Source organism: Diabrotica undecimpunctata, chromosome 8, assembly GCF_040954645.1.
Source record: "Diabrotica undecimpunctata isolate CICGRU chromosome 8, icDiaUnde3, whole genome shotgun sequence".
In the NCBI taxonomy this organism is placed as follows: domain Eukaryota; kingdom Metazoa; phylum Arthropoda; class Insecta; order Coleoptera; family Chrysomelidae; genus Diabrotica; species Diabrotica undecimpunctata.
The window spans coordinates 128,754,939-128,768,343 of NC_092810.1; the positions used below are offsets into that span (position 1 = coordinate 128,754,939).

General features: G+C 32.8%; 2 protein-coding genes across 2 annotated transcripts in view; one reads left to right on the forward strand and one right to left on the reverse strand.

Annotated features, from left to right (window-relative positions):
- Positions 1-988, reverse strand: part of Paip1 (Poly(A) binding protein interacting protein 1) — a 35,224-nt gene extending 34,236 nt beyond the window's left edge. The window contains exon 1 of the mRNA XM_072541034.1: positions 247-988. Coding sequence (XP_072397135.1) covers positions 247-939 — 693 coding nt within the window. The 5' untranslated portion in view covers positions 940-988. The remainder of the gene's footprint in view (positions 1-246) is intronic.
- A 7,998-nt stretch (positions 989-8,986) lies between these two features.
- LOC140448562 (uncharacterized) lies at positions 8,987-10,949 on the forward strand. Its single transcript, XM_072541645.1, has 2 exons — positions 8,987-9,174; positions 9,707-10,949. The coding sequence occupies exons 1-2, from the start codon at positions 9,010-9,012 to the stop codon at positions 10,292-10,294; spliced, it is 753 nt and encodes a 250-aa protein (XP_072397746.1). The 5' UTR covers positions 8,987-9,009; the 3' UTR covers positions 10,295-10,949.
- The last annotated feature ends 2,456 nt before the right edge of the window (positions 10,950-13,405 follow it).

Here is a 13,405-nt window from a genome sequence, read left to right on the forward strand (position 1 = left end):
AATTTGCCACGATTTTCTGTTATATTTATGACAGTTTTATATCACCCTCAGTTAAGACTGCCAGATTAATCACAAGTCAATGTTTGAATTCTTTAATTTTTGTAGAAAAATAATGTGAGTACTTAGTATAAGGTTTTTTCACAATTCAGAAATGGCTACAACAAGTAGGTAATGTGGTTAAGGTGGTAAACCATATTCACTTGATTCAAAATTGTTGTTACAATATTTATGTACATGGGTACTTACCTGTTCAACAATAATTTCAGCTACTAAGGATGTTATCATAATATCTTCAAGATATGGTATCAATGTTTCCATAAATAGTTCTATCAAATCATGAAATTGTCCGGGATCTTTTGTTAAAGTGGTAATTATTTGTTTAATTCGATTTAGGTCGGGTGAGTATTCTTCTGTTCCAACCTCATTGTTAATAATATTTTCTGAAATAACTTGTGGCGGCTCTCTATGTATCTGTAAGCGTTTTTGAACACTACTTGTAATAAATTCAACTGGATTAGGAACATAAACATTTTTAGGATACCATTCATTAGCACTTGCATTTAACGTTGAATTAGCAACCAACGTTTCCCTATCCACGAGTGATTTACTACTTAGACGTGGTTTTTCATCTCTGGTAGTTGTATTTAAGTTATTTACCTCTGGAGAATTAGAAGGTGCAGACTGCTGTGTAATAGTTATTGCTTTGGGTTGCCTTAATATTGTATTACGTTTATCTGCATCCTTGTCCCACAGAACAGTTGGATTGTTCATGGTTAAATATTTATTAGTAACGTTTCTACTAACTGTCCGCACATCAGACAAAAAGTAACTTTTATTGAATTTATCTGACAAAAAGAAATAAACAAAATACACACTTCCAAATGTACACACTATTGACACACGAGTGACAGCTGACAGTAAGGTCATACGCCTTATCATACGCAGTCATACGTAACTACCGAATGACACGAAACAACACACGTCAATAAACGAGACTCAAAACTGCTTATGGGTGGCATGCATAAATGCGTTTATTTTTATTTCTACGCATCAGAATCGAACAATGCCGAATACTTCCGATGTTAAAAATTTAAAACCAGTTGTTACAATCAAAATCTCTTGACTTTTAATAAAAACCTCTTGATTTTTTATCAATAATGCTTAAGCGTAATAAGTATTTAATTTGATTGTTTGTCTTTTTTCTTTTTTTCGTTTTTTGAAAGAATAAAGCAGGCTATTATGCGATTTGCGACAGATGCAGCTAACAATAAGAAAACAATTAATAATAATACAATTATGTAAACAATATTTTATAATAATAATATATTATAGCATACTAGAATGTGGCTCGATTCTAAAGCATCCGGATTCTAGAACGTATTATGTTCTACTAAAATGCATTTGTTTTGACACACCAAAAATATCCTATGCAGATTTATTTTGATATTACGAATGAATATGAAAGCTGCAAAATAAAACTATTTAAGACGCACAAAACCGTACACTACAAACAAGCTATAGTATCGTGTTTACCACTTAGTAACAAACAGAATTCGGTCTAATGTCGCCTTCGTTTCTCCACGGGTGGTAACAAATAAAAACTGATTAAGTTTTCTATCTTAATATATTCTTTATTTCCTCCGCTTTCATTTGCTATGTCGCATGTTAGTATTCGATCAGTTGTTTATTTTGTATTCTCAGACAGAGGCCTTATTTAAGTCAATAAATAAAAATTGAAGAGTGGAAATATATAACGGGCTAAGCAACAAAACCATTATTTTACAAAAAATGAGTTTTTTTCAGTAAACACAGTGGAAAAAGAAAAATGTTATAATCTTGTATTTTATTGCAAAGTACAAACATTTTTACACAAGTCTATGGTTTTTTGAATTATTTAGTTACGTACACACACTGATAAAAATAATTTCTTTAGTTTAAAAAAATATAACGGGATATGTGCACAAGGTAATTTCTTATATAAAGTTAATAGAATATGCTTAAATAATTCTAAACAAGACAAAATTTATGTCCCCTTAGAGTAAAGAAGTCATTATTAATTAGGAAATATAATTTTTATTCAATAGACCTGATTAACAAATTAAAGCAAAATAAAGTGTTTCAGTATTAAAGTAATAATTCTTGAAAAAAATCTTACTTTCTTCACTTAAGTATACCATCATTTCGCCAAGGTCCTTCTTCTTGTCCGTCGTTAACCTGCTTCTACATTCCAAAGGTAATAAGGACGATGCAACATTTTCCATAGTAATGCCTTTCTTAAAAACGCTCACTTCTTGCCATTCCTCCAAATCACTGAAAGTTTTACGAGTAACTACTTTGCCAGGTTTATTTTTCACTATCCTAATGCAATTAAGTTGAGAGATTTGGACACGTTGCGTATTAAGAGTTCTTGCAGATGCAGCATCGAAATCATAAAAATCGTTAGTCTCTAATAATGTTGCTACGTAGGGGTGACCAAGCCGTGCAGAAACAATTAATTTGACTAAATCTAAAGGAACCTCGCAACGGGACTATCTCTTCTTTTTCTCTATTTCTGCGAAGTCGCGATCGCAACTTAAAAACGAGTGGCCTGAAACAAGGTATTTTTGCTCTATTTCGACAATAAACCCTTCTGCGATCAGATAAAACCATAAGTAAAGCAACATCTGGTTTTTATTTTGTGCGCCGCAATTATCACTCCAGACTATTAATTTACATTTTGGTGTAATTTTGCAGCAACGTACTGCTTTCAATATTGCAGATGCAATTTCATTTCTACCCCTACCTGTTTGTCCTTCATGCCACAAAAAAGTAAAAACGCCATTGTTGTCTCCGATGTAAATACCAAAGTTGTAAACACTCAGTTGCCCTGAGTAGTACAGTTTACTGTGTGTTAGAGCAAGAAGACTAAATACTTGTTGAAGGTCCATACTAAACGTACAAACATTACTATTGGGCATTTGCGCCTTCTTGTGATTATTATCCATTTCTTTTCTTGCCTTCTCAGCTTTACGATGGTGTAATTCTAAGCGATGTTTCCTATTTAGGTTTGTTGGATAGATCTTCATCGACGCATGAAGCAGATCACAAGTATCGCATGTGTCACTACGAGGCTTGCGAAAATAGAGTTTAGGGAATTTGAGTTTAATCAAAATATTTTCGGCCTACGTTATTGTCTGGATGTTTTTCATTAAAAGACCGGTGTAATCTACTAGTGTTTAAACCACTGCTTAAATATTCTTTATTAGTCTTAGCCCTTGAATAGTGACCTTCGTCTCTGGGCAAGCAGTTCACAAGGTCGACAATCCGTTGATTATCTTCATCGGTGTATTTTTTTACTTTACCTTTGTTGCCTCTTTTTTCAGTGTAACTTACTTCTCCCGTCTTCAGATATTTAACAAGTGTTTCAATGCGTCGTTTGGTAACACCAAACAGGCCTTGAAAAGTCTTTTTACATACTCTTAAAACACTTCCTCGTCCATTTGGAACACTGAATGCTATAGATGTTTGCTTATGACTTGCGTTTGCATCCACATTTTTACGGCGACGGTTTATAGGATGAAGAGTAATAAGTCCCATTAGGTAAGTATTTTGAATTTTTAAATCATCTATTTTGTAAAAGTCACCATAAAGTTTTAACTTCTGTTCATGCTACAACTTTTTGCAGTTATAATTACACTGGCAAAGAACCTGAATAATGTTTGTAATTAGCTCTCTAATTTTTAACATAATAGGTAGGTATAACAATGTAAAAAATCCTATAACAATATTGTTTTTAACGTGGTCTAGAATCTACATCAAAATTACAAGAGGCTTATAAGTCTTACGTTATGTTATTGAGAAAACTAAGTAAAAGATACATGCTCTAATAAAATAGAAATCTGTAATATAGCTTACATTATCAGGTGGAGGCTTTTTAGCTTCTACAAGTTTGTTTCGATTTGTTGTGTAGGCCTCTCCTGCAGTTGGCAGCTTTTTTCGTTCACCTTGCCAGAAACCTTCACCTTTTTGCCTTTTATTTGGTTTCGTTGTATTCGTCTTCAACTGTATAAAGTAAAATTGGTAACTTTATTTTAATTAGGAAACAATAGCATGCAGTACAATCCACATGTGATTTTAACCGCCAAAACAACACTGATTCATTCCAGACGCAAAAACATCGACTGAGTGAGTACACACACATAGCCCACATAGAACGAGATAAGTCACCAAATGGACGAAGTATTGGCAGACCAAGAAAAAGATGGTGCGACAACTTAAACAATTTAGGAGGCTAATATTGACGAAGAAACAGGCTTTAAAGACTACATACAGGAAGGAAGAAGAAGACAATAACAGAAGAACATAAAAAATAAAAAGCTGTTTCATTAATGTTGAAATAAACATATAACAATAAATGTAAGACATTTATTTATATACAACAAAACTGATGTGTAAATATCCATAAATTTTAACAAATCTAACAAATTATAATTGGACAGCAAATTTTGTATTTTTATTAATATAAAATCATTTTCTGGGAATAAACAAAAAACAATTAAGTAATACCCTAATAAGGCTAACGACGTCTATTTATTTTTGAAGAGAAAGTTATTGCAATTGATTTCAAACAATAGGTACATAAATTATTCATTCTTTTGTGTACCTGGAGTAATAAACAGCTTATTCAAATTATTTATGTTTTATGTACCATTAATCGGTTATTAGGAACTTGTTTTTAAAAATAGATACCTTTTTATAACCAAAAATGAAAATGAATGGATTCCATTTAAGTAGAATAAATAAAATTAAAAGTCAATATATCTTAAATACCTAATATCATTACTTCCTAATAGAACATTTTTTAATACAGAGTGCCACAAAGTGCTTTTGGTTTGCTTCGTTGTAAAATGTACTGATTTATCATTAGAGCACGGAATATATGCAACATTTTTTTGAAAAAATATGCGCATATATATTCTTTTTTTATGAAAATATGCAATCCAATATGTAATAAAATTTAATGATGTAATAGAACAAAATAGGGTGCAAAAAGTACTATGGTCAAAAATTGTTTTTTTTTTTTGAAAAATACACATAATAAGTAAGAAAAGTATGGCCAGGTACAATTATTTACTATTTTAAAATGGTACAAAAAAGTATTACAATATTATACAATTTCTCGTTTGGAAATACTATAAAAGTCTCGTATCAGTAAAAATGTATTTAGACATAGAAAAGGTTCTTTCAACGTCTACTGACGTAATTGGACAATATTGAAGTTTTGGCAGTATACTATAAGGCAATGGTACATGTTCGTCAGAAGACTTATTTTCGTAGATATTTTTGACTATTTTAAAAAATTTAAACCTTTCATTCTTTGTTAAAGTCACTTCCGCTTTGCGCCTTATTTGATCTCCAACTTTACCCGGAACGTTACCAAACTTAGCCATAAAAGTTTCAATGGTACTACTGGACTCTCTTAAAATTAATTGTCCATTCTCTAACGATGTGATCATATCTGGTATAAAGCCAAAATTAACTTTAATAAAAAGTAAATCTCTAGCTACACTTGCACTTTTGTAACAAGTCCTTACTTTGAACTACACTCTGAGCGTCGTCCTCCATGATCAAAATTAAGTCTTTAACGGCATCAAAATGTTCAGCGTAGAATATAGCCGCGTTAATCCACGTTCCCCATATGATAATTACAGGTTCTGATGGTAAACCAACTCCCTATACATCTGCACTCTTAGAGGGGCTTTGATGAATACTTTTTTAACATTTGAAATTAGCTTATTTACTAACGGAAATTCTGTTCTGATGGTTTCTGCTACTCGGTTTATCCCGTGCAGAAGATATGTAACATGTACCAAATTGTGGTAAAATACTTTAAGGTTCTGTCCTACTTTTACCATATATGGTGGGGCATCAGATAGAAGCACCAACAACTTTTCTTCTGGCACTGGGTTTGGAAGAAAGAAGCTTGATAGAAACTGCTGTATGAATGTGGATACCGCCACATTATTGGTTTTGTCCAACTGCTTCGAAGCTATTAAGTATGCATTTGTAGAATTATTTTCTTGAAGTGCTCCAATCATCAGATGTGCGATATATCTGCCACAATCATAGGTACTTTCATCCACAACGATGTAGAAGTTTTTCTCACCAATTGGAGATTTTATTTTCTAAAGAACTGTCTCGTAGACCGAATGAACATTTTTCTTTCTGATGGTCGACTCATCAGAAATGGTATGGTTGCAATGCCTTTGTAAAAAACTTCTAAATTGGGGATGCTGAAGTTTGCTTAGTGGTATGTTAGCTGCTATCATAGTTTTACACAAGTCTTCTTGAAAAAGTTCCCTATCCGACTTAGATTTTGCACCCACAATTTGAAACGCGTTTTTAACATTCTGTTGAACAGGCGCACATTTCATTTTTGCAACCTTCCCGATATGTAGCGCTGTTTTTAAATGCTGATTCAGTTAAAAAATTTTCTCACAATTATTTTTGAACATGCTTTGCAAAAAACTTTTTCTCCATTAAATTCTAACTCGAAAATACCCTTAATTCACATCGCAGTTTTTACTATTATTTTCGCCATTTTTAAAACCGATCAAAACTCGCTATATATGTTAACACACCAAAGCTTTTCGACAAACTGAAAATACTAACCTGAGTCTAGTTATGCCTACCCAATATTTAATGTGCAAACCAACAACCGTATTATAAGATCATAAAACACTCCTTAAAATGGTGTGGGATTGTCCATTTTCTAACAATAGTAGAATTATTCACAAATACAGTGTCTCATTCATTATTATAAAAGTCATTTAGATAACAGTAATAAAAATAAATAGTCCCTTGTAAATACTCTATTGTTGTCTAATGAAAACAGTGAGATCGGGTTAAAAAAATTACCTGGATACGACCATTCAACTTGAAAATTCCTTAAATTCTTCGATCTTATCAGAGTGAACTGTCAAATATAAGCAAGTAAGTAGTGTTAAATATAATAAGTAATGGTACTGGCAGCTTTGGTACTTTTGTACAAACAAAACTTAGGGAGGCTGGCAAAGCATATAAAACTAGAAAACGGAAAGATATAACAGCAAAACCGTTGCCAACACAGGAGGTTTGTAACATAATTTAGTTTGTGGCACCCTGTCTTACTTTATATATTTTTTATTTTTAGGTGATTTGTAAGTGCAAATTTAATTGTACAACTATCAGTTATCGCTGGAGAAAATATCGACATGGTACCTATGAGGTTCCGGAAGATAGTAGAGGTCAAACAACAGTAAGCTACACCCTACCCAATGAAGATGGAGCCTGTGCTTAAGTGTGTAAGAATACATTCATGAATACCTTTGCTGTAACAAGGAAAAAGCTGAAAGTTCTTGTAAATAAAAAGAAACTTGGCGAAACTTCTTTCTCGGATAATAGGACGTCTCATAAAAAATCGCTATATTCTGAAGATGATCGCTGTGCTATAAAAGAACTCATTAATTCAAAACCCCGCGTTGTTGGTCATTATACGAGGGCAAAGTGCAGGAAAGAATACCTAAACTCGGACTTGAATAATAATAGACTGTTCAGAGCTTATCAAGAGCGATATCCAGATACTAAAGTAACTTATAAATTCTATAGATCTGTTTTCAAACGCGAATTTCCAAATTTGTCTTTTCAACGAACTCGGATGGATACATGTTACACCTGTGAAATCCGTATAAACAAAGATAGTAGCCATCAGTCAAAATGTGAGCTAGAACTTCACCAAAGGTAAGCCGAAAAGACAAGAGAACTACTCAAGCAAGATAAATAGATTCATAACAACCTGGTAGCAAGGTTTGTTGCTTATCCATGGATCTGGAACAGGTGATGTTTGTGCCAACGTTAGTTCGCTCAGATATGTTCTACTTTTCACAGCTTTCCTGTTTCAACTTTGGAATACATGTAGGTGACACAAATAATGCCTCCATGTTCCTGTGGCACGAAGGATTCTCGGGACGTGGCGCAAACGAAATTGCGTCGTGCCTGCTGCGTTTCTCAAATGGTGGCTTTACAAACAAGAAGGACATCATTATTTGGAGCGACAACTATGGCGGCTAAAATAAAAATAAATTTATGTTGTTTGTGTTGATGTTTTTGGTTTCTAATGGAGTATTTCTAAAGAGAATCGATTTTTGGTAATCGGTCACAATTTCATGCCTTGTGACAGGGATTTTGCCCTAATAGAAAAACGAGAAAAACTATGAAATCATTCGTGCCGGAGGATTTGATCAACGTTATTACTTCCGTAAGATACACTCCACCTTTTGGTGTCATCGACATGAATAGCTTTGGTTTGTGGAACATCAATGAGGCTGCTGAGAAAATGTTAAATGCAAATCAGTTAGAATACGTGTTGAAAAAGAGAATCTTGTAAACATCAAATCACCCATTCATTTGCAGAATTTGAACCATGGCTTGAAAAAAATTAAATTAGTGATAATGGAACCCGAAAATAAAGTATCAGTGAACAAGAAGAAGTGCCTTCAATCAATGACAACAACAATCCAATACCTCAACAATCCTCAGCACCAACAGTTCTACAAAAATTTTCTAGGAGTAGTTGAAACTGCACAAGAAGACCCTGTTGAAAACACTAACATGCAAAATAATGATATATTCCGTCCCATTACTGAAGAAAAGTAGGTGGGCACATTCCTATGTAAAAAAGAAAAAAAATAATTTTCTTCGTTTCGTTTCTTTATAACATTATTATACTTTTAGATTGTTTTCAGTTTTATTATATACAGATTTTTTGTATAAATAAACAAACAAAATAAATCCTTAACGTTTTTACTAAATGAAGGGCTCGGGTGAAGATAATGGTATCTAACATTTTTGGCGAAATCGACTTTTTATATGGAAATAATGATAAATGTAGCTAGAAACAGATTCCTTGTGAAGATTTATCGATATCTTAATAGATGACGCTACAGTAGGACCCTAACATCCTGGTAACTGACAGTCGTCGTGACGAATATAATGGTATTTGTCATCATGGCGGCGAACAATAAGTTGTTTACGTCTTTGTGTGAACAAAATAAGCGAAATTTGCAAGAAATATGTGACAAAAATGGTAGTTCAGAATGCGATGATAGCGATAAAGATCCAGACTACAGTTTTAACGAAGATATTGGCAAGAAAAAGGTAAGTTTTTGAATATTTGTCTCCAACTTGATTTAGCTTGAAAATAATGGTAATTGTGTAGATACCATTTTTTACGTATAACGACGAGACTAACGAATATAACCAATTCACAAGTAGTTACCATTGTTTTCATGAATTTAATGCTTTTTAAATGCATTTATTTTTTTCGAATATTCACAAAACTAATAAGTATTTTTGAAAAATTTAAACCCGGAATGAAAGACTACATTACGAGTGAGGGCCGAAAGTCCTTGAAAACTTCTACAATGTGTATTTTAATAAGTTACGGGAGTGAAAAAGAAGAGAAAATTTAGTGTGAACTTTAATTTTAAATATCTGAGTCAGAAGAAACTTTTCGCTTATTCTAAGGGACTTTTGACCCTCGGTAATACTGTAATCTTTCATTAATGTTTAAATTATCAAAAATACTTCTCAGGATTCAAAAAAATGAATGCATTTATAATGCATTGGCCCGAAATTTTCTAGCGCTTAAAAATGTTCTGTTTGTACAAATGTACAATTTCTTTTGCAGAAACATCGTAAGATATGGCCTACACCGTTATCCAACCACAATCCTAATGCAGTATCTGATGAACCTGACAAAGAAAACCCTGTTCGAGGAAGAAAGAGGAAACGAGGATGTAATATTGATCAGCGACAACAAAACAAACGGAACAGTGGTCAATCATATACTTGTAAAAGAGGAAAGGGAAACGTTATACCACAAAAATCGATGGGAGAAGATTGTTTGTGCAAAAGAAAATGTTTTGAGGGAGTATCAGCAGACGAAAGGAAAAGTATTTTTCAGAAGTTTTGGGAGATAAATAATTTTAATACCCAAAATGCGTATTCATTTGGATGCATACAGATTAAGACAAAGGCCCGCAGTACCAAACCAAAGGAGTCGCCTTCCCGAAGGAGTCACACTGTCGATTATTTAATAACAACTACAGGCAACACGAGGTATCAAATTTGTAAGAAAGCATTTCTAAATATTCATGGACTACAACATAATAGGGGTAGAGTCGAGAATATTGCTAAAAACATCAAACAAGGTTTACTAACGCCGAAAATGGATGGAAGAGGACGTCATGCAAATCACAAAAAAAAAAATTTCTAATGAGGACATCCTATTTCTTAAAGAATTTATTGAAAGACTCCCAAAATATGAGAGTCACTATTCCCGAAATGACAACTGTAATACGTATTTTATGACAATGGACTATACAATAGAGAAGTGCTATGAAGTTTATAAAATTGAATGTCTATCGCAAAATCAAGAATGTGTATCTGCTGATAAGTTTCGAAGAGTATTTACTGACGATTTTAATATTAAATTCAAATCACCTAAATCCGATACGTGCCATATATGTGATTCAATCTATGTTAGTATGAAAGAGGCTACAATACAAAGAAATGACGAACAAATTCAAGCGTTAAAATTGAAGCAAGAACTGCATCACAGGAAGGCTAAAGCTGGACAAGACGCGATAAAAAATGCAACAAAAAAAGCACAAGAGAGCAATGAAACATATGCAATAACATTTGACCTTCAACAAGCACTTCCAACCCCCAAATTGTCTACTGGTCCTACATTTTATAAAAAGAAACTGTTTTCTTATAATCTGGGTATACACTCGTTGTATCCCTCACAGGAATACTTTTATTTGTGGGATGAGTCAACCGCTGCTAGAGGTGCAGACGAGATCGGAAGCTGTCTGCTTAAACACTTCCAGATGCACAATATTAAAGGACATACGTTAATAGCTATCTCTGATAACTGCATCGCCCAAAATAAAAACTGGTCTTTGGTTGGAGTGTGGCTTCGTTTACTAGCTCTGGGAAATTTTAAGGAAATAATACATATTTTTCCACAGGTCGGACATACAATGTTACCATCAGACAGAGATTTTGCTGTTGTAGAAAAATACGTACGAGCTCATTGTCAATATGTATATTCTCCAGCTGAGTGGGAAAACATATTAAGAACATGCCAAAAGAAAAATCCATTCATCGTTTACAAGATGAATCAAGAAGATTTTTTAAAAGTGTCTGAAATGAGAAACTATTTTGTACAACCCAAGTCTACACCGGCTAATCCATGTAGTATTAGAAATGCTGTGCGAATGCGCTTCTCTGCTGAGAACTATGAACAAATCGAAATCGCTGATACATACAATGGTGAGTTTAATTCATACCCAATTCAAAAAAGAGGAAGAACTGGGATCCTACAAGAACATTTTATTCGAGATCTTCAGAAAAAATATGCTACACGGCTTGGTATTGAACCTAGTAAACTTGAACATGTACTTTCGTGTTTGGATTGGATTCCCAACATTCATCACGAGTTTTACAGGTCATTATTTGCAAAGTCCCTGTAATGTTTTTCTTATTTCCATTATTGTTTCTTGTGTTTATTTCTAATAACATTTTTTAGTATATTTGTTTCATTTTTATATCCTATGTGCAGTTCAATAAACGTAAAAAATGGTATCTACAGTGTTTTTTATTCAAAGTATCGTTTTACTCGTAAATTTAAAATTCGTTTTCAGCGGTGAAGTTAAAATAAGCTAGTTAGAAGATTAACGAGTATACATGTAAAAATACTGCTATGACAAGCGTCATTGCAACAGAGCAATCAATCGGTAAACTTTTAAGTTCCATTTCTGAACATTTGTAGAAATGTGACTTACCATTATCTTCACCCGAGCCCTTCAAATATCTCAAAAGGTTGGTTTTGGCACTTAGCTCATTTGAAACTTTCACTCTTCAGAAGATATATTTCCAAAAATGCCGTATTTCCGCCTTGTTTTTGGGCTGAACTCAGCAATACTATAGAAAGAAGTAAAAATGCATGTGAATCTTTCCATGCTAAATTTAATGCCAGTTTCTATTTGGCTGAGGAATTAAACATTTTTCTTGTTCTAAGTACTACAATAGTCTTTTGTTTATAATTTTTTCTAGAACTTTGCATGACACATTAGTAAGTGATATAGGACGGTACCAGACTATGTTTGTTCTGTATTTGTTATGTTTGAGCTGAGAAATTATAACGATGTCTGACCATACAGATGGAAAAATCTGATTTGCTCAAATAAAATTGTATAATTTTAATAGCCAAGACATCCACTTTCTGGTAGGTTTAACAAAAATTTAGTGGTATACCGTCTAGATTTGGAGCAGAATTTTTAGTTGACATTGGGCCATTCTTTAGTTCTTGCATTGTAATCGGTACCGGTACTATAAGTATGTTATACCAGTGAGAGTTCTATTCCAATTTTGTTTTTTTCTGCGCTTTGGTTCTTAATCTTAAAGTCCAGTGAATAGTTATCGTTATTTGAATTTGAATCAAATTCACTGGAGAATAGCTCAAGAATTTCATTTCGGTAGCTTATAGTTTTGTTTTATTTTGTTAGAAAAGGAAAAAAATGCCATTTTTAAAGTAGTAATATATTTCATTTGTTTACAATAGTATTACAACATACTTGCTCCTAAGCTAAAAAACACTGTACATAAAAATTAATCTCAAAACCATTCTTAATTTCAATATTTAGTAAATACTAAAATTAAAAGCAGCTTTTTATAGAAATATGTATACCTAATGCATTAGTGTTCATTCATCCTGAGGAAATTTTAATCTAAAAATGGAGATTATATTATATTTAAATCACTTATAGATATTTAAAGAAATAATTTTAGCTTAATCTACAAACACAAGTGTGAAAATTTTATGTGGATATAAATATAGCATTTCAAACAATAAAATCAAACAAAAAACGCATACGAATAAAAAATTAGAGTTAAACATTTTTTGGGCAAAATATTGCGATCAACTCACAGGTAAATACACTATAACTAAATATAACTTTTTAAGAAGAGTTTATTATTTGTAAGATATATTCGCTAATAAAAATTGTCTAATTATTTTTCCATTCCCAAATTTGAGCGCAGACAAATCATCTGCATATATCTCTATTGTGTATCATTCAGTGTACACAGTTGGTGGTATACAGTTTAATGTAGATTCTAAACCACTACGTTTAGAGGAGCTGTACTATATAAACACAGTAATACTTTGTGGTTTTTCATAGCCTTCGAAGTGACGACCTAAGCAATATTTTTGATTTTTATAGAGGGAATCAAACCCACATTATTCAGCACCAAGATTAGATTAGATTAGATTAAGAGAGGTGGCCTTTCGGCCTATTCCACTGCGACCTTTTCAGATCTA

Coding starts and splice junctions, on each gene's coding strand:
- LOC140448562 (XM_072541645.1), top strand. CDS start 9,010: ATGGTATTTGTCATCATGGCGGCGAACAATAAGTTGTTTACGTCTTTG. Junction 9,175..9,706: donor AAGATATTGGCAAGAAAAAG/GTAAGTTTTTGA, acceptor TTTCTTTTGCAG/AAACATCGTAAGATATGGCC.